This window comes from Podarcis cretensis, assembly GCF_951804945.1.
Source record: "Podarcis cretensis genome assembly, chromosome: 5".
NCBI lineage: Eukaryota > Metazoa > Chordata > Lepidosauria > Squamata > Lacertidae > Podarcis > Podarcis cretensis.
The window spans coordinates 60,507,284-60,535,272 of NC_137174.1; the positions used below are offsets into that span (position 1 = coordinate 60,507,284).

Here is a 27,989-nt window from a genome sequence, read left to right on the forward strand (position 1 = left end):
CAACCCCAGAGTCTGTCAAGACTGGCTCGTATGGGCAGGGGTACCTTTACCTTTACCTTTATCTGCACAAAGTTTATGGGAGGTTATAAGATGTCCACTGTTCTTCGAGCATCAATTCTGATTTATTTGTTGGGAGGTTATATGTGTGTAGTGCAGCCTAAGTGATATCAAGCAGTTGTTATTTTCACACCACTTTCCTTACTGCAGAAAGTCAGGTTGTTTTTGGAAGCGCCTTCCAAAAGAGCACCAAATCCACTTCAGTTGTACAATGTGAATTTGCCAGTATGTGACTGAGCCCCACCCACGAAAAAGCAACAGATTAGAAGTGCCCTGGGTCTTTTTTTTTTATGTGGGAAGCCTTTTGCTGCTGCCTTTTTCACCTCCCATCTCCCTTCTGATGCAAAATGCCTTCCAAATAAGCAGAAGACACAGAGAGCTATCTTCTTCCCCACTATGCTCCATTTAAACATCTTCAAAAAGGGACACAGTACAGCGACCTTACTACACAATGGATAATGACATCTGCTTACAAACTGTTAGATATCAATCCATGCACTAATCATCTTTGAAAACCAGCATTATAAACACTGGGGGAATCTGGGCATTTCAAAACCTTTTATTTGCAGAGAATAACAAGAAGCACAAATGCTTTGGTGTGGGTGCTAACAGTTGGTGTTTACAGATGGCTGAAAGAATCCTCTCTGTTCTAAAATTGGCTACATGTGAAAACCTGAAGTCCATGCAGGGTGTGATATCAAATACCTGGGAATATTTCAAAGCTGGGGAAGAGGAGGAGAGGGAGGGAGGGAAAGAGAGAGAGGGGAGGAGGAGGAGCAAAGAAGCAAAGAGAAGCAACCAGCCCCTTAGAGTCTCACATGCATTACAGGAGCTTTTGCATAAAACACTTTGCAGCCTCAGCAACAAGAATATAATTGCAAAGATTTCTGCTTTTGGTATGGTAAAACAGGGTGAGTAGGATCTTTTGTTTCCTTGGCTTTTTACTAGGTTTTTTTGGTGCAAGGGTGTGGTGTGTTTGTTTTTCTTTGTCCCAGTGGCAGTGTGCGTATGTGATTATTTTGGGCTAGTTGCTTCTTCGTTGCTCTTCTTTCTGATGCCGGACCTTAATGTGCTTATTCATTCTTTGTGTAGGCACTGAACAGCAAAGGTGATGAGATCTGGCAGGGTGGAAGCTTTTGCGGGCTAATACAGCGGGCTGCCAAATACATCCAGAAATGAAATGCTGATTTCCTCTCAGGTATACTGCAAAGATTTTTGTTGTTGTTGTTGAGCTCTCTCTCTCTCCCCTCTGGAGGTAGGCTAGTGATTGGTTAGCTGACTGTGCTGGCTGCCATGCAGTTATTCCATAAGGTGTGAAGAAGAAGGGGGGGGGAATCTCTCAGCTTCAAGGAGGGGCGAGGAAGACCTGCATAAACTATTGTAGCACACTGTTGGCATGAAGGAAATCTTGTGAAGCAAATTAATTTCTTGCCCGCATTCCTGTGCGCTGTTATTCTTCCCCAGTCATCCATTTCTGCATTAGCTGTGAAAGAGTAATTATTGCAATTCTTCTTCGATCAGAGGATTGACACAGGGAGCTATCCATTGTGCTGATTGTCTGGAAATATTACTGTATGTACCCTGCACAATAAAGAAGGGGGAAATAGTAATACCCCCAATACTGCTGGGTAATTCATTCTCACAAATCTGAAGATATGTGATAACTAAGGCCTTTTCCAGCTACATAGCATCCTTCATTTAAACGAACAGTTGGCTTTGCTTAATTTAAGATACAGATTTCTCATTCATACTTTACTGAAAAAAACAAAGGTCTACACAAATGGGTTTAATACTGTAAAAATATAAACAGTTTAAATGTTCAGAGGATTTGCAATTTTTATTTCCTGAGCATATTAAGCCTGAAAAAAACCCCAATGGAGATTTACATGTTTTGGCCAATTCATGAGGAAATCTCATGAATTCATGAGGAAATTAGGAGACTGACCTAAAATGATATTCAAATTAGAAAGCTATTTTACCCTAGAGAGGCAGATGATAAAAAGGGCTGATGAAACAAAAAGAAAACAGTGCTCCAAGCATGTAGGATGCTTTAAGGATGGGGGCCAATGTTGCATTATTCTATTTAGAATGATGATAATAACACACAAATAACATTCTTGTCTGACAAAAATCCATTGTGTCACCTTTTTTCAATTTTTCTTTCAAAGGGAAACGGAGAGGCTATTATTAGAGCGATCAGTTTGAGCAGCGAGATGATCAATAGTTATTTAAATGTATCTCTGCATCACACTCTAAATAAATAAAAGAGTAATTTGTCAAATTGACTATAAGCCTTAATATCAATAAATACAGTTATTAAACTGTAAAATACAAAATTTGTGATATCCATATGCACTGCATTTAGAATGTGAGAATTAAAGTAGAGAATAAAAATATGTACTCTCAAGCCATTTTCATTTTAGCTGTTTTTTTTTAAAAACCATAACAACAAATAGAATAGGCAACAATCTCAATGAATAATGTCTTTAATAAATTGCCATTAAAGCACACTATGTGAGAGATAATGATTAAAACTTTTAATTAAATTGTGACAGTGACAAATGCACAATTTGAAAAGAAGCTTTAGAAAAAAGGAATGAACACTACAGTCCTTTTTTCAATGATGATTAAAGCTGTTCTCCCCCCCCCCTAATCCTTATAACCAAGCATCAAAAAGCAGAAAAGTAATCTGAGATTCTAGATATAAGTCCAGCTCCTGAATACCAATACATATAAAAATCCAGTGGCAGCTCTCAAATGGGCAACACTATACCTGCCTATTTAAAAGTAAGTCCAAATTAAGTTAAATGGGGCTTAAAGACTGCAGCTTTAATTCAATGAATCTAGGATACACTGTAAAGCATAAAACAAGCAAACATTGCTTTGGCATTTGTTTGATTCTTTGATAAGTTAAATCTTTTAAAAATAAAATAAAAATGACAACGTATTGTGCTTCTCTGTATCCTGACAATAAAGTAGGTTGATCTGCACTCCAGTTAAGTCAAAGTGCTGTATTTTAGCCAATATATTGCCCTTTACTTTAAGGAGACTTGGATTGATTCACACAATTATTTTTGGCATGGTTACAAATTTCCTCATTATTTTGGTATGATGAATAGTGGTCTGATAAACTCCAGGATAGAAACTTACACAGCCTAGCTAGTATCCCCGCAATGGGGTCATACTCAGAGTAAATCCATTGAGTTAGGACTAACATGTCCATTGATTTCAATGGGTCTACTTTGAGCATAACTTAGAAAGATCCCAATGTTTTCCGTCATATGATATATAGCATACAATCTCACCAGATGCTGGAATATTCAAAAGGTCAGTGAAAATCTGGAGTAACTTCACTATGTCAAAAATGGTCATATGGCTCAGTTTGCAAATGGTGAATATCCATATACTGTGGCTGCAATTATTTATATAACAGTTAGAAATAAAGCTGTGGCTTGATGAAAGATGACAGCAGAATGTGCGAGCAATGGAAAGCAAGCTATGATTGTTATTTGTAGCGGGAAAATTATAAATTTAGTATAAAAAAAATTAGTGTAAACAATTTTTCTAAAAACTATGATGCTTTATTGACTTCAGTGGAGCAATCTGCTATTTTCAGATTATAGTAACAGTCTAATCTTGAAAGAGTCATGATGGAACAGGGAGATTAAGGGCCAGGTCATCAAGTTAATCTAAATTTTGAAAAACAAAATACATCCAAGTTGCTATTGACCAAACAACCATTCTTCAAGCACAACACAGCAGGTGGAAATGTCTTGCACAAAGGACTAAACCAGTTCTGCAGCACAGTACTCAATCTAGAACCAGGATATTCAAAGTGCACAGCACGTTCCTAAGAAGGCAAGAGGAGTTACTTCCTGACCTTGCCACAACCCACTTTGAACATCCTGATTGGATCAGGAAACATTTGAACAGACACTACTAAGTGTCTCACCACTTATTGTCATTTTAGAGGGAACATGGAAGCAAGAACTTGAATAAATCTAGATGTGTTAGTTTTGCTTAGGACATTTTAAGCCTTTGCTTCTTGACTTGGGTGGGTATAAATAATAAAATTATTATTATTATTATTATTATTATTATTGACTTTTAAAATCCTGATTTTAGACAAAGTCTCCCAGAAGCATTTTTTTTTTTTTTTTTTTGTGGTGGTTGCTTGCTACCAAGTGAATCCTGGAAGTACTCCTTAAGTTTACTCTTTGTTTTGATTGTAGATCCAGATGTGATGAGACAACATGGAGTTCAAAAGAGGAAAAACCTTTATAAAATCCAGCATGCAGCTGACCCATGAGAAATTACCTTTAGTGAGCTTGAGTCCTGGGGAAAAGGGCAATGTAGGAACAGACATAAGAGAAAGGAGCCACCCTGCAGTTGAAATCCAAAAAGCAAGTTTTTCTACAGATAGAAGCGACAGCTTTTCCAACAGCTCAATCAAGACTGGATCTAGTGAGAGCATCTTGTTGCTCCCAGAATCCTTCTACAAACCTGTACGGAAAAGTAAAACCCATGACTGTGTTCTGGGAGGTGTGGACAAAACTGAACACTGCAGCTACAATAACAAGATCTCAGAGGAAGGTGTTGCAGCTCCTGGGAGAAGTAAAGGGCGGATGATCAACAGTGCCAGCTTTTCTGGAATTGGGAACACACAGAATTCCAGCAGCAAGAAAGAATTGGTGGGCAACTCAAGCCACTTCTTGAACAGCCCGCAGCAGATGATTGATTACCGAAACTTTGTGCCACAGGTGCCCTTTGTGCCAGCGGTTGCAAAAAGTATCCCAAGGAAGAGGATTTCCCTGAAGCGATCCAAAAAAGGCCTCCGGGATATATTTCACATGAAAAAAAACAAGCCAGAGAGTCTTTCCTTGCTGTCAGAGAAACAAAAAAGGCTGCCATTTCCAGGCTGCAAGTCAGAGTTGGCAGGCAGGTTCGGCAAGTATTTCTTCAAAGCCGGAGAAACGTTTTCTGCTGACTGTTTGGCACAAGAATTTTCTGATGGCGAGCTGCTGTCAGAGTCCTCCTATGATTACTCCAGTGCTCTGTGCGAAGATGTTGCTTCCCTGAAGAGCTTTGATTCTCTCACTGGGTGCGGAGAGATCTTCGCAGACGAGAGCTCAGCTAATATGGAACTGGAGGTTAGCAAAGAAATCTCGCTCAGGCAATCGCAACAGAAAGATAGTCCTGCTATGGGAACCTTTCAAGGAGGAGTGGAACAGCTTGCATCCCCAGCCCAGAATGAAGCAGGAGACTTTGCAAAACTTTGGGACAACATCAACAAATCAGTGCAGCTGCATCAGAAGACCCTGTTTGATAGGAGGCTTCTGAAAATACCCAGTAGTGAACTGGGAAAGTCTAGAAATGAGACCAGTGCCTCAGTGACTGATCTGCTTTCTTCCCCTGACTCTTCCAAAGAGAGTTCCATAGATACAGGGACCCCAAAGAGTGACAACCAGGAATCCATGTCAACCAGTGATGAAGGGTACTATGATTCATTTTCTCCTGGGCAAGATGATGAAATAAGGGAGGATCAGTCCCCTGGGGTACCAGGTAGGTTTCCAAGAGACAGTTATAGTGGCGATGCCCTTTATGAACTATTTTATGATCCCAATGAGGCTCAGATCAGCCCAGTTCTAGATGATGACCTATGTATGTCTGAAAGCACTTCAGAAAAGGCCATTGAAATCCCTTTATCAATTTATAGCTTTCACGTAGGGTCAGAAGAAAATATGGCTTCTCAACCAGCCATTGACATAATCAGTCAAGGATTCCTTCACAGCACATGGAAAGGGAAGGAATGCTTGCTTAAGCTCTGTGATACGGAGCTCTCCCTGACCATGGGAATCATCAACTGGCTGAGGAAAAACCCAGGCTTGATTTCCCCCCAAGACTTTCCCAAGAACCTTCCCCCACAGATGGAGAGAGATGGTGAGCCAGTGCCCACCAGTCTCAGCACATGCCCAGACATGTGTAAATCAGCTTTTGAGGAAAATAAAAACAATGCAGAGACATCTCCAGCTGACTGCAAAAATGGAACTGAGGTATATTCAGCGGACAGAACTGAACAAAGCCAAAGTGATGTTCCTTCGTGCAGCTCAACTCAAGAAAGTTCTCAAGATAGGGAAAGACATTGGAGTGCAATATCTGGGCTCACAACAGACAACAGCATATCGTGCGACACACAGAGATCAGAGAGTTGGGATGATCTCCTAATGAGCTCTTCTTTAATGGAGAAGATATCTCTCACAGAAGAATGCACAGAATCTAGCAATGAAACTCTTTCACTAGAAGTTTTGAATCTGGAGACAATTTGCCCAACTGATGATAACCCACTGGTAATGGATAACCATGATGCAGAATCATGTTCTTCTTATATGACTGCTGCAACCTCTCCAGATTCTCTAGAGACTGGAGAGGAAAATGAGATGAAGGATCAAACCTGGTCTGCTGAATGTGACAAGCCAACTGAGCCACTGAATCTCAGTCATCCCCAAAGCCAGATCAGCCAGACATCCAAGGAGAGTGACACGAATGTAATGAGGCTTTTGGAACATTGTGTCACTCAAGTTGCTTCCCTAAAGATCAATCATGACTCTGCAAGTAATCACTTGGAAGATGATTGTGTTGGAAATGAAGTGAGCAGTGATACAGACGCTATAGTTCAATTCACAAACCAAATACAAAATGAATGTAGCTGTATAACCCCAAGCCCAAAAGGTTCTTCCAGCCACCCTTCAAGCCACTGTAACATTGAGTCAAATATTGGTGCTAGTGTTACATCTCTCGCGGATCAAAAGAAAGGTCTCATTTGTTTTGAAGATCAGAAAAACACAAGTATCCTAAACTGCATGGGTCCAGTTGCAAAAAACAAACTACCCTTTGAATATGCTCAGTTGAATAATCAAGCCCTGTCCTATATCAAAGATTTCAGATTTGAACTCAGTGCTCAAAATTCTACCACCATGGCACACATTTGCAGGCCGACATTTTTGCCACTCTTTGGTTCCATCTGCTCAGACACAACTAGTGGCTTTTCACAGCCTTTCTGCAGAAGGAGCGGTTTGCTGGAGAAACATTCACAAGACCAAGAAGTTCCACCGAGCAGCACACCGTTATGTGGTTATTCAACGTTCCAGTGTAAAGTACTGCCAAAGGTGTCCACTCTTCCACTTTTAGAGGATGCTACCAAAGAGAGAGCAGTTATGGAGAAGACCCGTGATGACTTGCTGTCATAAGGTGAGTCCTTGAAGGAAGACCCTAAGTGCATTGAGACCCATTAGGAAGGCACTTGCTTCCTGCCCACTCATTTTGCCATAGACAAAGCCTCTGAAGGGTTATTATTTACAATGTCTATATATTTTTACCCTCCAACATGTCCCCCCAAATCCTACCCCCAGTTTTAGCAACTTTCTAGTAAGGATTAGATTAATTTACCTCTGATTACTGAGAGATGTGGAAATATAGTTTGTGAAGTAAACCCAGAAAAACTGGTATCCTACGAACATTTTTGCTAGTCTGCATGCTCAGACATAAGGTATTTGTTGGCTGCATAAAAAGACACCACTCTTTTGTAACCTTTTCTTACTTAGTCACCTGGTTGGGAGAGACTTGTGTTTGCTGCAGACAACCAGCGGGTGGGACTGGCCCCCCAGGTGACTTTGAGAAAACCACACCCACCTTTCCCACACCTGTTGTCATATATGATATCAGGTTCAAGAAACCTCATGGCATAAATAAATTGTTCATTTTTTATATTGCTACTTATGGAACAACATAAATTTATTTTTATTTTTTTTAAAATAATATTTATTAAGTTTCAAATAAACACATATAAACACAAATACAAACAACAATAAAAACATACAAAAACCAACAAACAAAACACAAACAAAACAAGTATAAAATCAAACCTTATTTTCAAAACCTAATTTCACCGACCTCCTCACACCTCTCCCTTCTGTATTCTAATCTCATTTATCTTGTCAGCAAATCCATTCCCATATTTCCCATAGTTGTTAATAATTCTATTCTTTTTCCTTAATCAACGCCCCTGCAAACCACTAATTTTTAAACCCATATCTTTTTAAACTTCGTTAATTTTATAATATTTATCAAGATAGTCTTTAAACTTCTTCCAATCTTCTTCCACTGTCTCTTTGTCCTGGTCTCGGATTCTGCCAGTCATCTCTGCCAGTCCCATGTAGTCTGTCATCTTCATCTGCCATTCTTCCAGAGTGGGTAGATCTGGTGTCTTCCAATACTTTGCAATAAGAATCCTTGCTGCTGTAGTGGCGTACATAAAAAAAGTTCTGTCCTTCTTTAACACCACATGGCTTACCATACCCAGGAGAAAGGCCTCTGGTTTCTTCAAGAAGGTATATTTAAGTACCTTTTTCATTTCATTATATATCATTTCCCCGAAAGCCTTAATCCTTGGGCATGTCCACCAGAAGTGAAAGAATGTACCTTCATTTTCTTTACATTTCCAACATTTATTATCTGATAAGTGGTAAATTTTTGCAAGCTTGACTGGGGTCATGTACCACCTATAAATCATTTTCATAATATTCTCTCTCAAGGCATTACATGCCGTGAATTTCATACCGGTGGTCCACAACCTTTCCCAGTCAGCGAACATAATGTTATGACCAATATCTTGTGCCCACTTAATCATAGCTGATTTAACTGTTTCATCCTGTGTATTCCATTTCAACAGCAAATTATACATTTTTGACAAATTCTTAGTTTTGGACTCTAACAACTCTGTTTCCAGTTTTGATTTTTCCACCTGGAAGCCAATTTTCCTGTCCAACTTGTAGACCTCCAATATTTGATAATAATGAAGCCAGTCTCGCACTTTGTCTTTTAGATTCTCAAAACTCTGCAATTTCCATAAATTTATTTTTATTTTACACATTGACACAGTAAACAAATGGGATATTTGCATTTAAAACATGAAAACATGTGCTGGATTTAGAATAGGAGTAAAAGCAGAAAGATGTTACGGATAAGTATTTAGGGTGTATATAGGATGTATCCTATGCCCTTTTAAAATGTTTTTTTTTGGGGGGGGTTATGGGGTTGTTGTTTTTATCTTGATCATATATTTTGTGGTTTTCTGTTCTGGTTTTCTTCTGCGAGCCACCTTGAGACCTCCGGGTATAGAGCGGTATTGATATAATAAATAATAATAATATAGGTCTGCAGCTAGGACATTTGCATGGTTTGGTAGAATCCATGACTGAAAGAGCCATGGGCACTTGTCCTCAGGAAGTCAGATACAGTGTTAAAAATGGAAGTGTACCCAACAGAGGTGAATTAGGGCTGTCCAGATATCCCTTTATTTGCATATGCATGATAATGTATGCCCATGATGCTATTGGGGCAGTCATATGTAATCCCACTTTCAATACTATTTACGCCTGCGTAAGGTGGTCACCTCCTGCCAACCTAGCAGTTCGAAAGCACGTCAAAGTGCAAGCAGATAAATAGGTACCGCTCTGGCAGGAAGGTAAACGGCGTTTCCGTGCGCTGCTCTGGTTCGCCTGAAGCGGCTTAATCATGCTGGCCACATGACCCGGAAGCAGTACGCTGGCACCCTCGGCCAATAAAGCGAGATGAGCGCCACAACCCCAGAGTCGGCCACGACTAGACCTTTAAGGTGGTCACACTGCTTCATTCCCAACCAGGGCATATCCTGTAAGTTCCTCCTGAAAGCCCGTTACTCCTTATACCCTCCAGACTAATGTTTTATTGCAGGTGTATTTTGCAACATGCCCTTGACCCAACAGTAGTGCTTTAATGGTGATTTACCCCCTCTGTTCTGGTTTGTTCTGTGATGCTTCCCAAATGCTACCACATTATTGCTATATAGCCCAATGAAAGTGGGACAAAAATAAACCAGAACATCTGTGCTATATAAAATTACAGGATATCAGCAGAAGGTTACAGGATATGCACAGATTGGAAATGAATCAGTGTGACCACCCCAAAGGTTTTGCAGATGCAAACAGCGGGATTGTGTGTAACTGCCCCCAATTGCGTAATGAGCACCAATCATCCTGAAGATGCAATCAAAATAGTGGCTGGAGGGGGCTGTTCTCTTTTATTTTTGTCCTGGTTTTGTTGCTATAGCCCCTCAAGACAGCAATAATGTGGTAAGCAGGTATGGTGGTGGATTAAAGGATTAGATATAACGTTGAGGACGGCCTTCATGAGAAAACCCAGAGGGACTAAAGCTGAGGCAAACCAAGTGCTGAATTATGTGGACCTAGCAGGAAACAAATCTTTTCTAGGCATGAGTTGCTTTCTGGTAGTTGCAGAAAGCAGAAGCAAAGCAGACACAGCTGTCAGAAGCGGTAATGTACCCTATACTAGTGCTTTATGAGATTGTACCGCAAACTGACTTGGGGCATTTTCAAATACGTTGTTTCACTAGCAGCTGTAGCATGCCACGAGTTGTCAGTGTAGACACCTGCCAGACCAGAGACATGTCATTACAGTTTGTATGCTATAGTTAACTTCCCAAGGAAGGCATGACTTTTGCTCTCTGGAAAAAGAATAGACAGGTTACTCTAGATATTAATTTAATGGTGTACTGCTAAGGTTCATTTGCATAATTTTAGATATGTATTAAACTTGGAGGTCTTGGTGTGTGGGCTGGATTTTGGCATGCACCTGATTTATTGCTTGACTGCATACAAAAGTCTTGATGTTCTTATTTTATTACTTCTCTGTAAACACATCTGAGAGAGAAAATCAGAACCTGGACATACAGGCTGCTTTGCTATAATGTAACTCCACTTCCTTGGAGGTTTTTAAGCAGAGGTTGAATGGCCATCTGATATGGATACTTTAGCTGAGATTCCTGTACTGCAGGGGGTTGGACTAGATGATCCTTGGGTACCTTCCAAATTTATGACTCTATTATTGGCCCACCACACATAGAATCAACCCACATTTTAACATGCCTTTGGGATTGCTTCCCATGTTACATTTTTCACTATGAAGATTAAACTATATGCTTGTTGTTGTTTTTTTTATATAAATATTAATATCAGTGTATTTTTGGTACTCCAAGTACACAGATCAAGGAATCTGTATATGCGGTGATTCCTAGTTCTGTGTAATTGCCCCAGAACTGATGTGTGATGCCATTTATATGTTAGAAAAGATAATTTTTGCTAGGGAAAAGTAGCATGTGAGATGGCTTATTTGAGTTGACTCAGCAATTAGGAGCTATTAATGTGTACGATTGCATGGTAATTTGGCTGAAATGCATCATTTCATGAAACCTTTTGGAAACAACAGATGAGATCATTGTCCTTATGATCTCATCCGATCTATGCAATCATAAATTATTATTTATGTTTCTACTGGTGGGAGAAGAGGTCCTATTTAGATGGTGGCTGCAGTTACCTGTGTACCACCGACTGATGGGCTGCAGCTGACAATATTTCTCAAGAGCAGATCTATAAGATCGTTGTGAGGTATGTCTGGCATTTCTGTTCTCTTTTTAGAAAAGCCTGAGATTTCTTTCATATTGGAAGTGGGAGGAAGTTAGACCATATCTCGGAACTTACACGAGGCTGTTATTCTAGCCAACAGCACAGGAAATACCCCAAGGCAAAGATGATATCACTGATTTTTAATGAAGCTCTCAGAAAAGGCATTTACACAATCCATAATCTAAAATCAACTTTATTCACAGCAAAAGTACTCAGGCTTCTTCATGAGATTATATGCATAAACCTTTGTCCTAATAAGGGGTATTCATATTTGGTGGCTAGATAACTGGCCTTAAAAAAAAATAGCATCTCTTCACAGATCCACTTTTCTTCCCTGTGTGTTACTACTAAGAGAAATTATGCATATTTCAGCTTTTGAAAGCATCCCCAAATCTTAAGACTTGCAGTTAAGCAGCATGGTCCGAGTAGGGCTATCAAGTAATCAGGGGGAAAACTGGCCTGTCATGCTCTTGTGATTTTAAAAGCAGCTCAGTCAGCAGAAATAAGAATAACAGAATGCTAGAATTGTAGCACTGGAAGAGGCGCCTAAAGGGTCATCTAGTCCAACCCCCTGCCATGCAGGAATCACAGCTGCTTTGCATTCCTGGACATCAAGCTGCTGCTGAAGAGACAGGAGCAGAGGTCAGTCAAAAACTGGCAACGTGGCTCTGAAATGGCATCTGATGGAGACTGCATCATTGCATGGGCAAGAGTCATGATACAGTGGTACCTCGGGTTACAGACGCTTCAGGTTACATACGCTTCAGGTTACAGACTCCACTAACCCAGAAATAGTACCTCGGGTTAAGAACTTTGCTTCAGGATGAGAACAGAAATCTTGCCATGGCGGCAACAACGGGAGGCCCCATTAGCTAAAGTGGTACCTCAGGTTAAGAACAGTTTCAGGTTAAGAATGGACCTCCGGAACGAATTAAATTCTTAACCCGAGGTACCACTGTACTGGATACTAATTTGCTACCAGAAAGACCAGATACTGCTTCCTAACTAGATAACCAGTATCCGATTGGTGATGTGCCCCAGACTCCGCAGGCATGCTTTGAGCGTCATCTAGCATGTGCCCAGAAAGGAAAAAATAGATGCTAAATTAAACAATTTTATACTTCATTAAGCATTGCTCCTTCCAGCTTTGGCTTTGTTTCACTGTACTGTCAGCATTTGACTTGTTCACTGATTGTCACAGCAAATAATATTTAGCCTCAACTGGTCTTAAAGTGCAATCTCCCCTACCCCTGTTTTAATTAAAGACATGTAGGCTTTTTGGACATGGGCTGTATAAGACATTCGGAGACATTGTTATAGTCCTTTCTCAGAATAAAACGATTGATTTGCTATCATGCCTCTTATTTCAGTAGGACGTTTCCATGGATACAGGCTTACAGGGTTGGCTTGCGATGCTCTAGCAATGCTGGAGAGCACTAAAGCACTACAGCCTGCTGTAGATCAAGGGTGTGAATGATTATTGCAAATCTGAAGTCAGGATCTGCTTTATATACTCTTTTTATTTTCTTTCTTTTTATAGCTTCATGAATGGATTTTTTTTTTAAAAGAAAGAAATAGTAAATTGTAAACTGTGTGCAGTTGTATTGTCCAAGCGATGAGGATGCAGAGATCACAATAGTATTCCTGTTACATTAAAATAGGCGAAATGGAGAATACCCTAAGATAAAATGTACAGGCGGTTTGCCTCTTCAAAGCCTGTCATTTAAATATTTCCCCGTGACCAATACTTCCATAACTGGGTTTACATTTATAAACCATATTGAATATGATGCAGTATGATTAAGAAATGAAGTGGGGGCAAAAAGGAGGCAGGGAAGGAATCTGGGTAGCTGGTTTTACGTTAGTTGAATTATCTTGTGAAGACTATTAATGTAGATTCCAGAGTGCAGAAGGCAAATCAGCTGGTGTTCATTCTCTTTTTCTTTCTGAACCTTTTCAGAGTCTCGTCATACGTTACATGGCAAATGCTTGATTTCTCCTCCATCTGTATGCATGGTAGGCTGCCATGACCAAATGCAGCTCCCTGGCAAAAGCACTGGTATGACATACTCATCTGCTGTCTGCAGACACTAGTTTTACAGGCACAGTGAACTATGTGTGAAGTGAGGGAGCCTAAGGAGTGTAGGGATGGCAGAGTGTGTCTGTTTCACTCCGTGTCAATATTGCATGTGTTCTGTTATCTCATTAATCCGTAATTAAAATAAAAATCTGGGCAAAAGTTAAGATTTAAATACAGATTTAAATGCTTACTTAAAAATACATAACTGCATATTTATTTTAACCTGTACTTCCCCCCCTGAAAGGCATATTTTAAAATGTATTTACGTGCATTCCTATAATGCAAAATTCAGAGAACTGCAAAATTGAAAGGGTAATACTGTTCCAAGCTGTCTATTAGTCTTGGAGGTGAAGATGAGTCCAGTTTGTTTGCAAATGGAAATGACATTCTTCCCCCATCCCTAATCCTAGGTGTGCTAATTAGGAAGTCTCATTGACCTCACAGAACTTATGATGCTGTCATCTTACTGTTAGACCATGAGTTCAGACACATGGCAAGCAAAGTGACTTTTTGACACTAGCCAGGTCAGCAGAGGCTCATCAGGGATCAGCGCTTGAAATGGCCATTTGAGTACTTCATATTATTTCCTCTAGGATAGCTCAGTTGGTAGAGAAGTAAACTCTTAAGCTCAGGGTTGTGGATTTGAGCCCCACATTAGGCAAAAAGATTCCTGCATTGGAGGGGGGTGGATTAGATGACCCTCAGAGTCCCTTCCTGCTCTGTGATTCTGATTATGATGGGCAAAATGGCAACACAGATAATTACTTCCTTACATACTAGGTCGGGGTGGGGAACATTTTTAGCCTCTTTATCTGGCTCGATCCCCACAGGCCAACTTTGAGAGGTGGACAGAAGAACCCACCTGTCAATCATCTGATGCCATAAAGACACCAGGTGATTTGCAGGTAGGTTGCACTGCCTACCTGTCAAAGTTGGCCCATGGGGATGGGGCCAGTGTGCAGTGCTTCCCCAGGACCTGGCAGCCAGCTGGTTGCTGGGCATTTGGGAACTGCAGTACAAGGGCTTTGTTGCTCCAACTGCACCAGGCAGATTCCATTGAAACCTCTGTGAAAAGATAGCATTTTCAACCTATTTTAGCAGAGGTTTCAATGGAAACTGCTTGGTGCTACTAGAGCAGCCAAAGCCCTTCTGCCCATCAGCTTTTTTGTAACTAGGTCATGTGAATCAATCCTAATGCTCTTCCAAAACTTTTAGTGGAAAAGAAGCCCACAGAACTGCAGTACTAATTGCACGGCAATTGGATTAAGCTTTCTAAAGTTGAAGAAAATGATCCTAAGTAGACAGACCACCCTGTGAATTCAGTTAGGACAAGACAAGCCTTCTCAAACAGCATGCAGATTACAGTGCTATTACTCCTTTTTTTTGCTTTTTTTTTTTTTTTGCTGTGCCCACTGCAGGCATAATAAAGAATTATTATAAGCCACAATAGATTTTGGTGGGACAGGTAAGTGCACATTAAAGTCTATCCCATTGGACTAAATGGGATGTAGAAGTGCATTACTTTGGCTGGATCGTGTCCACTCTTTGTGTGGATGGGGCATTCTTAATTTGAGAAGAAGGCCACCAGAGAAATGATAGATAATATCAGAATACCTGAAGGAGCATCTCCATCCCCATTGTCCAACCTGACACTGAGGTCCTACTCTGAAGGTCTTCCGGTAGTTTCCTCACTGTGAGAAGTGAAGTTACAGGGAACCAGGCAGAGGGCCTTCTTGGAGATTAAGAACTACACAACTTTTAGAAGACATCTGAAGGCAGCCCTGTATCAGGAAGTTTTTAGTGTTTGATGCTTTTTTTAGACAATCCCCAAAGCTGTTGAGCTGCTTTTTTTTTTTTTTTTTTTACAAAAACGCCAAAAAACTTGCAATTTTTTGATTGACTTGCCTAAGATCCAGGACAAAGTGCCACCTTTCAGAAATTCCCCCGGGACATCAATCCAGAAGTCCCAAATATTATTGCAATGTATTGCAACAGTAAATAAATGGATGCCATTCAGAATCTTTCTCCCATGCCCAAATTTAAAAGCCCAGCTAAATGCTACATTCATGATAAAATGCTAGTGGTGTTAAGGCTCAAACTAGATCTGCTACAGGCCAGGCAGGTGTTCTGTTTGGGGATCTCCCCTTTTCTCTTGGCTTCCTGTTATTTGACTTTGCTGCTTGAATTGGCTCCATTTATTTTCCCCCTTCTCTATGCCTCCTTGTCTGTTTTCTTCATTTTGCCCTCTGTGTTTTCTGAGACTCTTCCATTAATGCTCCTTTTGTGCTCCTGACACCCCTCCTTTAATTTGGGAGGGCATTTGCTTCTCTCCCCAACATTCCTTTTTGTAGTAATTTGGTACTGAATCCCTGGTCTGCTTTCCCCTTTTGTGGCTTTCTTAGCAGCTGCTCTTTGGCAAGCAAATCTACTGTACGCCGTGATCTCTCCCTTCTCTCGTTGCTGTTTATTTATTTTTGGTACTCTGTAGAACTTAGGAAGCTTCCTTATTCTGAGTCAGACCAGTAGACCATCTAAGCTCAGTATGTATGTATGGGTGGTATTCAGTGCTAGTCCTCCACAGAGCAGACTCCCTGAAGTTAATAAACATGACCAACACCCCATATGCACTATACAATTAAAGCAACATCATACCATTTAACAGTCATACCTTCCTCCAGAGAATTCTGGGAACTGTAGTTTGTTAAAGGTGCCGAGCGTTATTAGGAGACCCCTGTTGCCTACACAGAACTACATTTTGTAAGGTTCCCTGAGAAGAAGAATGGATAATTAAACCACTCTGAGAATTGATGGTACAATTGCCAAAAAATAAACTTTAAAACAAAGCTGATCCCCAAGAAGCAACAATAAAACACCAACACTCAAATGCCTGGAAGTAAAGAAAAGTTTAAACCCAGCAGTGAAATGATGTCCAAGTTGCTCCCAGACAGGCCTCTTTAGGGAGAACAGCCCTTAGATGGGGAGCCAGTGCGGAAAAGGCCCTTTGGCTTGGCACAACCCTCTGAACTTCTACAGGAGGAGGTGCTCAGAAGAGGGCTTCTGGTTACGATTTAAAGGTCTGGCAAGGTTCCCAAGGTGGAAGCTGTTCCACAATGCACTGGGTCTAGAAGTGTACTGACAGCCAGCATGGCCAAATCAGATTCAGTGTTATATTTTCTCATATGTAGTTTCAGTCAGAAATCTGTGGTGGTTAGAGTGTTGGGCCAGGAATTTGGAGAGCCAGATTGAAATCCTCACTCATGAAGCTCCGTAGGTGACCTGGAGGCAGTCCTGCTAGACACAAGGCAAGGCAGGGTTCAGACTGAATGCTGGGCTGGATACAAAGCAAGGCGAGATAGGGTTTGGGGTGGGCAGGGCTGTGGGAAACACACAGACAAAAACCAGATTCTTGATCTCAGCACCCTTCATGAAAAATTTGGTTACAATATCTTAAGAAGTGTCCAAAAGTGCAGTGAACAGACAAAGAGACAAACAACTTTCCAAAATACACAGGAGGCAAAGTTTATGTAGAGTAATTATTTTTATTTTTTAAAGGACCGTGCCCACAGGTATACAATCTAAACAACAACACTCCGGGTGGGGAGCAGAAGGAGAGCAAGAGATCATAGGCCAAAGGATCAGAAGAGAAGGCACAGGGTAGACCAGTATTTAAATAATTGCAAAGAAGGATGAGGGAAAATGTTGGGACACGATGGGTTCCAGAACAAAAGCGAGGCTGCAAAAGAGAAAGGATGGAGATGTAAAAGTTAAGAAGTAACCTGCGGCTTAGCTGAGTTGAAATAATGCCATTAGTACATTAGCAGAGCAATCCTGTATACACCAATTGCAGCAGAGATGGCATCACTATGCTGGTGTAATGGACATCAGTACCTATTCAGGGAGGGGGAAAACACACAGTCATAAAAGACAAAATCAGTGTAAATGTGGCAGTGACTATGCCACCAAAGTCAACCAATGAAAAACTGTGCTTGGAAGGAACAAACATAAACTAATAATGTTGGGAGCATGCCTTCAGCACACACCCCTGCACCAACCCCCCCCCCCCCCCCGAAATATCATGCCACAGCACTGCCTGTGCCATCAGCCCCACTTGGCTCAGTCCATGACCACTCTGCTACTGTCAGTCCCAGGCATGCAGCTGTTTTGATTTCCTTATGCTGCTAGCAGCCACCAGTCTGGAGCACACTGCACGAAGGTAAGGAAGGAGAGTCCACATAACACAGCTTGTTGGGTAGGATGTCTAGAGAGAGCACAAAAGCCCCCTTGGAATGAGGGTTCAAGACCCACCTAGGAAAGGAAACATTTTGGCTTGCAGGGCAAGTGCATCCCAATGGGTCACATTTATTAATGACATTTATACCCCACCTTTCTTCCAAGGAGCTGAAGGTTGCATATATAGTTTTCCTCCTCCCTGCTTTATCTTCACAATGACCCTGTGGGGTAGGTGCGGCTTAGAGGCAGTGACTCGCCCCAGGTCACCTAGCAAACTTTGTTGTGGCTCTGTGGGGATTTGAACCTTAGTGCTAGCCTAGCACAGTAACTACTGCCAAGCACGGCCTTTCTTATAGGCTGGTACAGCAGTTGTTGGGTCTTCATTTTATCTGCATCTTTGCTGGTGCAGCAACTCGCAAGATTGAGCTGCCAATCCAACGTCTTTCTGTAGAGAAAGCTTTGGTGGTGGTTGTCCTCATTCTTTCTCACAGCATATTAAGAAAATGATCATTACTGGCACAGAATTTAATGTATTATTCAAAAGCAAAGAGGGAAGCTTTTTTTTTTTAAAAAAAGGAAAAAGCAAGCAAGCCAAGCTTTCATATCAATAATTTAATCCCTCCGCAGCTATAGCACTAGTTTTGCCACTTCACTCCTGGCTATCTCCTCATACATAGTTAATGTTTAGATGCCCCGCTGCATACATCACGGCAGATGGCAAGAGGTGCCACGAACTAACACCAAGTGAACCATTTATTTATTGTATTTATTCCAGTCATTTATATCCTGCCTTTAAGGAGGCTTATGAGTAAAGTCAAAATACAACAATAAAAATGGCTATAAGTCCATTTCAAAATCTACCCGCCAAGACCCATCCCACAGGGCATTTGGGCCTGCAATGAGAGAGCAGGTTCTGAACTCTTCTTCCCCTCCATTCGTTTCACACAAGGGTGTCCAGGAGGGAGAGAGGAAGACAGGAGACGAAGATAACATCAGGCACCTGCTCTCCTCCAGTAATGTACTTGGTTAGTTTAGATTTCTTTTCCATCCAGTTTGTCCCCAAAGACTCAGGATAGAGATACAATGTAACTCATAGCTGAAATCAGTTATCACTAAATCTTTAGTATTTGGACTGACCAGGACCAAATGGTGCGAGAAAGCCTCTTCCATGGTTTTATAGCATGCTCCTATGAAATAAATATTAAAATAGAACACAACCATTATTAGAGGTAATGTGTGCTTAGTGGCTGATGTGCATAATAGCTGGGCATTGTGCACATTCACCGCACCTCATGGAATATATGTTCATAATCGATCCATGAAAGAGGAAATTGTGCACCATTCCCAGTCAATATACAATATACATATTGGGAAATGTGCATACCTCAAGAACGTTTTGTTCATTCTCCAGTCAATATGCATAATCTCCAATAGGCCCTGGGGTCTTTGTATATCTTAACTGCATCTTGTACATTCTTTAGACAATATGCATAATCTCTAAGAAGTCTTTTTGATAGATATTTGTAAATTATCCAGGCTATATGTCCTCCACTGCAGAGCACCTATAAACCACAAAGTGAGTAACAGGATAAGCAAAACCTTGATGAAGTTAGAGTCTTATACAATAAATAATTTCACAGATTCACTCTGTTTGGCGTCAGCTTGGCAAGGGCTCACTACGTCTCCCAAGATATAATGCCACATTTTGTGGTTGTAGATTGGAGGGTAACCATGATCAGAAGCAGCAGGTGGAAGGAAAAAAACATTTCAGCCAGCAGAGGGCAGAGTGTCACTAACATTTTTTTTTTAACTTCAATTTCTTGTATGACTCTTGTTTTCTAACCAAAACAACACTGGTGTAGGAGAAAAGAGAAAGCAGCACAAATATTTGGACTGACCTTCCAAGATCAAGTCAGGCTGAGGAGGTGAATAGCTTATGATCCCATGAAGACAAAAATGGCCCAAAACTGTGTAGAAAGGTGTTTCTCCATGATAAGCAACCCTCATGAGTTCACAAATGGTAATGAAGGAAACCCAGTTAAATACACACACACACACACACACACACACACACACACACACAAACTACGCAAAAATGTAGTGGTAATGAAGGGATAAAATAGACTCAAATGATTGCTCCCTTAAATAAGAAAGTCTGGAAACAATTACAAACAAGATTAATTGCAATGATGCACCCTCATAAAATTATTAGAGAAGAAATAGCTAAGTGGGTTCCAATAGTAATCTATATTAAAAGAGAACTGGGTAGAACAGACATAAGGATAAACTGTATTCCGCTATAAATTACGTATGCTGTACAGAAGGAGAAGAATTTAAATTTAATTTTATATTAAATTAAATTTAATATAAATCCATAATCATGAATCCATATTCATGGATTTTATACACCTGTATGTATGTATATATGTATGTATGGTAAAGGTAAAGGACCCCTGGATGGTTAAGTCCAGTTAAAGGTGAGTATGAGGTGTGGCACTCATTTTGCTTTTCAGGCCGAGGGAGCCAGTGTTAGTCCACAGCTAGCTTTCCGGGTCATGTGGCCAGCATGATTAAACCGTTTCTGGCACGATGGAACACCATGATGGAAGCCAGAGCGCATGGAAACGTCATTTAACTTCCCACTGCAGTGGTACCTATTTATCTACTTGCACTGGTGTGCTTTCAAACTGCTAGGTTGGCAGAAGCTGGAACACAGCAATGGGAGCTCACCCCATTGCATGGATTCGAACTGCCAACCTTCCGATCCGCAAGCCCAAGAGGCTCAGTGCTTTAGACCACAGAGCCACCTGCACTTGCCCCATGTCTGTATGCATGTATGCATGCATATGTGGGTGTGAGTGACTGTAATATAGATTGTGTGGATGAACACTATATTATTATTGTTACATTATTTATTTATTTTAATGAACATTAAGTGCAAAGTACTGTTATATAAAATAGGAATGTATTTATTAAATCACTGCTTATTTATTAAAATCTAAATTTTCAAAAATGTTCACAATAGGTATTGTAAAAGGCAAATAAAATAATAAAGTATTCACATGGGTGAATAAAGGATAAGGGAGTTTAGGACTGCTGGTGATCCCTAAATTAAATAAATTATAGCAAAAAAGGACACATAAATAATTATATATATATATATATATATATATATATATATATAGCGCAAAGCAGGCACAATAAGTTATCTTGTGATGCAAATAAGGGAAAGTTGTTCAGAAATAAACTTTACTGCATAAGCAGCTTTTCTTTAAATGTGAAAGGGGAAAAATTCATGAATGAGGAAGCCTAAGGAATAAATTAGTCTAAGGAGTAGACAAAAGTCACAACAAGATTGCAAAGTCACAGAATGATTTATGAGGAGCAAGGAATTTCAGCCACAATAAAGGCCCCATTCACACAATCCTTTGGGTTGCCAGGCACAGCACATTGTGAGAACCAGCAATATACCTACATTTTGCAGCAATTTATATGATAGCTGCAGGAGTTAGTTTTCTGGCAGTGCTATGATAAAATATACATCTGCAACAAAGTATTTAATAATGTTCATTTTGTTAATATAACACTTTCTCTGTTTATACAAAGCTGGCATACATACGTAGATTTTTTGTAGGGGGTGACAATGTCACTCTGCTATAAGAAATAGTGTTACCAATTTATGAGAGGTTAGTAGGAATACGAAAGGCCCAATCCCTCAATGAAATGAACTGAGTATGCACACAGTATTCACACAAAGTTTGGCAGGTTATGGGCAGCTTCACACAAGACAAAATGTGCTGCAAAGGAATGTGAAGAAAATGTGTCTTAGATCATGTAATTGCTTCAGACCAATTTAGATTACTGCACTTTTATAATTATGCCACAATTCAAACCACTGCTTGGTGGTTGCTGAATTTCAAGTTGGGTGCATTGCTGAAGTCGTCTCATTGCTTCACATGTGAAAATCTGCAGATATGCTTTCAACCCATGTAATGCATTTTAATTGTTTTTAATTCTGAATTTTTAAATTGTTGTATCCTGCCCCAGGACCTGCTGGTGAAGGCTGGTTAATAAATATAGTAATAATAATTTTAAAAATCAGTTTGGAGGCCTTGTCATCAGAATCATCTCTTTCCTTTGATTTTGATGAAAGAGAAGAAATGTCCTGGCGAGAGTTCTGGAGATATACTGCATTACTTGGTGTCCAGTTCTTGCTCCATTTTCCAAATCTACAAAGGAAGCAGGGATTGTAGAGTGGAGGATATAGAGTGTTGCAGCTCCATGTTAAAAGAAGGCCATATGGTGAGAGTGGCAGAAAGTTATTCCCCCCCCCCAAATTTACATTACATAGTGGGTTTCAGGTAGCTGAGGCTGTATGTTCCATAGGAAACCAGAGCAGCGGATGGAAATGCTGTTTACCTTCCTGCCAGAGTGGTACCTATTTATCTATTTGCACTGTGTGCTTTCTAACTGGGACTGAGAGCTGGGACCGTGCAATGGGAACTCACCCCGCCATGGGGATTCGAACCGCCGACCTTCTGATCGGCAAGCCCAAAGCTCAGGTTTACACCACAGCGCCACCAGCGTCCCTATGATGGGAATGGATTACCCCCCCCAAAAAAGAGGATAACATCAAAATAACATAGTTTTTTGTTAAGTTTGGGATTCTGCACTAGAACAATCAAATTTACTCTTCATATTGTAGAGTAGTTTGGCAAAGGATTGTTATAGAATTACTGTGACATGGTGCCACATGTTTCTTATGTTTCAGGAGTGATGCTAAAGATCCACGCTCTGCAAATGCCAATTTCTCACATGTATCAGAATGAGGTAAGAGACTGGTGTCATCGGAGACAGAAACCCCATGAAGACACTACAGCGGATGCACCTCCTAATCTCTTAACAGAAGAATGTGGATTTTAATGAACTTAATATTATAAGCTCTTGACACCTTGCCACTTGGTCCCTTGAATGGATGTGTGCAATGTATAACGACATTCTTGCCCACAGTTCAGTCTTTTTGAGTTGGATGAAAATACTTGTTTTATTTTAGAATATAGATATACGCCAAAATTATCCTGGTTTGGGTAATGTTGAAAGGCAGTGCCCCAGTCCAGCTAAGGCTGTGCACATTTTCTTCTGTGCTTACAGTGGATTTCTCTGCATGCAAATAGGTGCTGCACACTTGTTTCCTGGACTGGAAATCCTACCGAGAAGCAAGCCTCAGTAATGTGATCATCAGCTTATGAGCTTTCTGCTTCCCTATCCATTTCCCTGCATAAATGACCGATGCTTTTAATGATGATCTTGCTCCAGTCCTGGATGAGGCATTTCCCTCTAACATCACTAGGTGAATCAAATGCAAAACAGCAAAAAAAAGAAGAAAAAATTTACCGAGTGCACTCATGATCTATCTCAAGACAGAATGTGACCCAAATGCTGCTTTTGAAGCAATGGTTTAGAATGACGACCCTGTTCCAGTATATGTGCCAAAATTTCTCTAGATAGAAAAGAAAGTACACACTGACCTTACGAATCTGAATGTCCATTTAATGTTGCAACATGTTTTGCATTAGGAGAAATGAGTTCCCATGGTGCTGGCCCCTTGCTACCATGCTGAATTAGTCAGTCATTATGCACTCAAACCGAAGTCAACCAAAATGAGTTTAACAAGATGTAACCCAGGCAAGTATTCCCTCCATGGCTCAAATCCTTTCTCTCCATTGTATATAAAGAAGGTCCCATTTAGCTGGGACCATCTTCTTCTTTTTTCCCCTTTTGTTGTTTCTTGCAAGACAGGAGCATCTTTCTCAGACCAGTCACATCTTCAGCGAAAATGTTTGCAGTAGAATACCTAGGCAAAGGGGCTGTTTCAATTCTGATACTCCAGTATACAGAAGAGAATGACAGCACTTACTTTAGATGCTCTGTTAATAATAATAAAAATAATATTCTTGCATCTAAGATATATTCAGATAATAGACCAACTGAAATCAATGTTCTTGATTAACTTCAGTGCATTTATTCCAATGGGTCTACACTGAGTATGACTTAGTTGAATGCAACACACAATTCCTCAGTCTCATATATCCATATGACATATCTCTTCTTGTATCATAGCTGTGCCTTCTATATCATAATTTATTTTTGTTGCTTGCATATTAAAATTACTTGAATTCTATGTTGAGATTTCTTCTCTTCTGCTTCTTATTTTGTTGCTTTATTTTGGATATCATTCATGATACATCTTTTTCTAGCGCTGACAGCTCATTCTCCAATAACTGCCAATGGTGTTGCTGCTTATTATTTCATCTCATCGTCTTGTGTAAAATTACATACCAGGACACTTATTTACCTTTTCTGTGACAATATGCTACTGAGGATACAAAGTACAAATGAATGCAGTGACCTGAGTTAAAGGAAGGAATTTGGTGACTCTGCATGTTCATATGGCAACATGAAGGATGTGCACAAAATAGAAAAAAACAAACTAGGGATTTTGCACATTGCCTAGTCAACATACATAGTTTCCAGGGAATGTAGCTGAGGAATGTGCACAAGAGGACAATATTATTGTACATATTATCATTGTACATATTATCATCTTGGTGATTATGCACTGAGGAGAAAATGTTACCGTATAAAATGTGTATGGCAACAAATGAAACAGCTGTGATGAATTCACATTCCTCAACATCAGTTAGTGATTATCCATATTTTGATTGGGCAGTGTGCAAACCCCCCTGCTGACCATGCCAATTTGTGCATATTCTCCATGCCTTCGTGAGAATATGCACAATTGCTGGTATGCATTTTTCCAGTCAACTCACATTGGTTCCAACATGTGTACACCTGACCTGATGTCACAAAGGGAAAGGGCAGACAGAAGGCTGTGGGAAGCAGGAGTCTGAAGGAGCACCAAGAGAAGGGATCAAATAAAGAAGGAATGGAGGAGGGACAGATGTGGTAAAGTGAAGGATTATAGGCAGGGGGAAGTTGTAAAGAAGGAATGGTCCACAGCAGCCTTCCCCAATCTAGTTTAGGACCACTCCCATCAGCCCCAGATAGCACATACAAAAGAGAGCGTAGTGGTTAGAGTGCTGGGAGATCAGGATTCAAATCCTGACTCAGCCATGAAGCTCACTGGGCAACCATTTATCAACCTAACCTACCTCACAGGGTTGTTGTGAGGATAAAATGGGGAAAGGGAGAACCTTGGGCTCCTTGGATAAAAAAGTAGGGTACAAATGTAATAAATAAATATGTATTTGGGTACCAGACAGGAAAAGTCTGCTCTGGACAATGTCTTCTTCCCAGCTTCCCCCTTGCCCTCACACATTTAATCCATATGTTGGGGAAGGCTAGGAACTATATGAATTTCAAGGAAGATTGAAAATGAAGAATGGAAATGGGAAAATGGTAATGCAATGAAAGGCCTCCATGATGTCTTAGATATCACACACACACTCATTTGTAGCATTGGGCTATAAGTTTAGATAATTATTTTCTTTCCAGAACCTGGAATATTTTTAACGATCAAGTGAGAGGTGAAGAGAAAGAGAAAACAGGAGAAACGAAAGTAAAAAATGGTATAGAAGTTTGAGATTGGCGGGAGTCAAGAAACAGTATCCATGGGGTGTGAAATCTAAGCAGCCAAAATCTGACTTCTGATATCTCAGCAGGTATCTCTCATGTATTTTAAAGCTTTTCTTCACAAACACAAGGACTAGGATCTGGGGGGCGGACGGACCAAAGTAGGCATTTCCAGGTTGCTGGATTCTGTGATATGTGCTACACTGCACATTTGTGTCTGTAGACAAATGAAAAAAACCCCACAATAGAATGAAATCATATACATTCCAAGCTCCAAATGGTTTAGGGATCAAAGCCATTGTGAAGCCAGACAAAAATCATAATTACTGAGATGTCCCCCTCAAATTCTAGTGAGTATCTGATAGCACAGGTGTTCTTTTTGTGAAGTGCATAGTCGTGTGCCCCCCCAAATTCCATTGAGGCCATGGGAACTAGGAAGGATTAACAACTCTCAGGTCTGCACTCTGTAGATTAATCATGTTAAGTGTATTTAAATGGCTAAAATAGCAAGCGCTCCCCTCATCCATTTATGGGGGATTTAATATAAACAACATGTTGTGGAGCTAATATTAGCTTGTACTTCTACCTTGGTGATAAGAAGATGTAGATGTAAATCTCATAACACTTGGGCAGAAGACAGATTCCTTCACATGAAATCATTCAAAGCAGGGCACACCGTTACATATATACAGATATAGATGAGTGGATATATCGCTGGCAGAGCTGATATAGATATATATAGCACACTAACAAATCCAATCCAATAAAGGCCAATTGTCAACCCACTGCATTGGGATATTTTGGGTAGCAGTGGGCTCAGTACTTTGCTAAAGTCAATAGCGATAGCAGATGTCTGAAAGAAAAGTAGATGGTGCACAGTCATAGGTGGGATGGAAGTATAAAGCCTTGTCCCTTCTATATGAGGGATAAGAATACATAATACTGAATGTACATAAGGGGAAGGAATATGGATGTATAGTCTTTATGGTGCATTGGAAGGTGTGGCTTGTATACTATGATTCCATGCTCCTATTTTCTGCATGAATACAAACCTGTCAAAAATAAAATGCTTAAATTATCTTTACCAGATTCTGAAGTCACAATCACATGGCCCTGCTCTTCCCCATGATAAAGCCACAAAAAGCAAGGAATGTGTATTATAACTTTCATTCACCAAATTATATTCTTAAATGAATCTCAAAGGTAAAAACATCAATATGTATCTTGCTTTCATGTTTAAAGGCTGAACAGTAGATTTAAGCATTATTCTACTGTATATATTTTGATCTAGCATCTCCAGCAAGGTGCCAAGTAAGATGCTAAATTAAGAAACTTTGATATATCTAATCAATAGATAGTTCATATCGAAGATCTTGCAAGTTTTGTTTGCAAGACCTTAGATCAGCCTTCCTAATCCTGGTGACCTCCAGGTATTTTATTTTGAAACACAACTCCACACTGGCTGGGGCTGAAGGGGTTTGTAGTCCAAACATCTAGAGGGCAACAGGTTGATGAAGGCTGCCTTAGATTCTAGTATCCTCCCTAGTAGCTCAGATTAACTGAACTGCAGCACAATCCTATACACATCTGCTCAGATTCAGTCCTCTTAAGTTCATTGGGAGGTTTATTCCCAGGTAAGTGGGCAATGGAGCCTACATCTACTCATAAATGAGTTGAAGACTTTCAAAGTTCAAAGAGGAGATGGACAGTTTTGCACTCAGCTCTTGGGAAAGCATACTTCAAATTCCAGTTCCTTGTTTTACAAAACTGCAAGAGAGGTGAAACTGACTGCAGCAAAGAAACCTTAATGGGGGAGACTCCAAAGCTAGAGGAGAGAGAGGAACCTTAAAAGCAGTTTTGCTTAAAATGGGAGAATTGGCAGGAGAGGTGAACGTTTTGCTTTTTTTAAGTCTAGGCCAAAAGTGGGAGAATCATTAGGGAGAGCAATGTAATATATGAAGCTGGAGACAGAGGGATTGACTGGCATTGTGGTGTTATTTCCCTCTCTCTTGCTTTTCTGCATGTGCCAGCACGTTATTATATGCATGATATACATTATTGCATATTATCTCCTTTATCTTCTTCCAATGTAAACAAGACTTTTCAGTCCCATAACTTTTTATGACTGCTTTGAACTATAATATCACTAATTATTATTATTTTTAAAAAGCTTGCCATAAGTGCTGTCCAGTTTACTTACAATCTTACTTTACTTGCCTTGCATTTAGGTAACTCAAATATAGGTAGACCCATGTAGCTCTCAAGAAATATTCTGGAGGCTCCAAACTGGCTGAGAACCTCTCCGTATACATTTCTTAGTGTATATAGGTATAAAGGGAGATATAAAATAAATTAACTGGCTTGCTTGTAGCAATGATCTGAGGCGCTCCATGGACAAATGGATGTTTTAAAGTTTTGAACTATGTTCTGAATGTGGTTTTCTATCGTGCTGTTTCTTAAGAAGTAAATGAATGTTTTATTTGCTTGGCGTGTCTGTGATCATTTTCTCA

At 40.2% G+C, this 27,989-nt stretch overlaps 2 protein-coding genes across 8 annotated transcripts in view; one reads left to right on the forward strand and one right to left on the reverse strand.

Annotated features, from left to right (window-relative positions):
• GPR148 (G protein-coupled receptor 148) overlaps positions 1-27,989 on the reverse strand; it is an 83,142-nt gene that overhangs the window by 6,026 nt on the left and 49,127 nt on the right. Inside the window, exon 3 of one of the 4 annotated variants that reach the window (XR_013839612.1) lies at positions 1,490-1,638. The exons of 1 other annotated variant lie outside the window; for it this stretch is intronic. The gene's annotated coding sequence lies outside the window, so the exon portion shown is untranslated. Of the gene's footprint in view, positions 1-1,261; positions 1,639-18,598; positions 19,449-27,989 lie in introns of those variants that run through there. 2 more of the 4 variants (XR_013839613.1, XR_013839614.1) reach the window with 2 other exon arrangements.
• On the forward strand, positions 197-27,963 carry AMER3 (APC membrane recruitment protein 3). Of its 4 annotated transcripts, XM_079978678.1 has the most exons (5): positions 201-968; positions 1,150-1,255; positions 4,290-7,305; positions 15,075-15,121; positions 22,658-27,963. In XM_079978678.1, exon 3 carries the CDS (start codon positions 4,311-4,313, stop codon positions 7,302-7,304), a length of 2,994 nt encoding a protein of 997 aa, XP_079834804.1. In that variant the 5' UTR covers positions 201-968; positions 1,150-1,255; positions 4,290-4,310; the 3' UTR covers position 7,305; positions 15,075-15,121; positions 22,658-27,963. The 4 variants fall into 4 exon arrangements, 3 of the variants coding, with proteins under 3 accessions (XP_079834804.1, XP_079834805.1, XP_079834803.1); XM_079978677.1 differs by lacking the exon at positions 15,075-15,121 and having other exon boundaries at positions 202-968; XR_013839611.1 differs by lacking the exons at positions 4,290-7,305; positions 15,075-15,121 and having other exon boundaries at positions 197-968.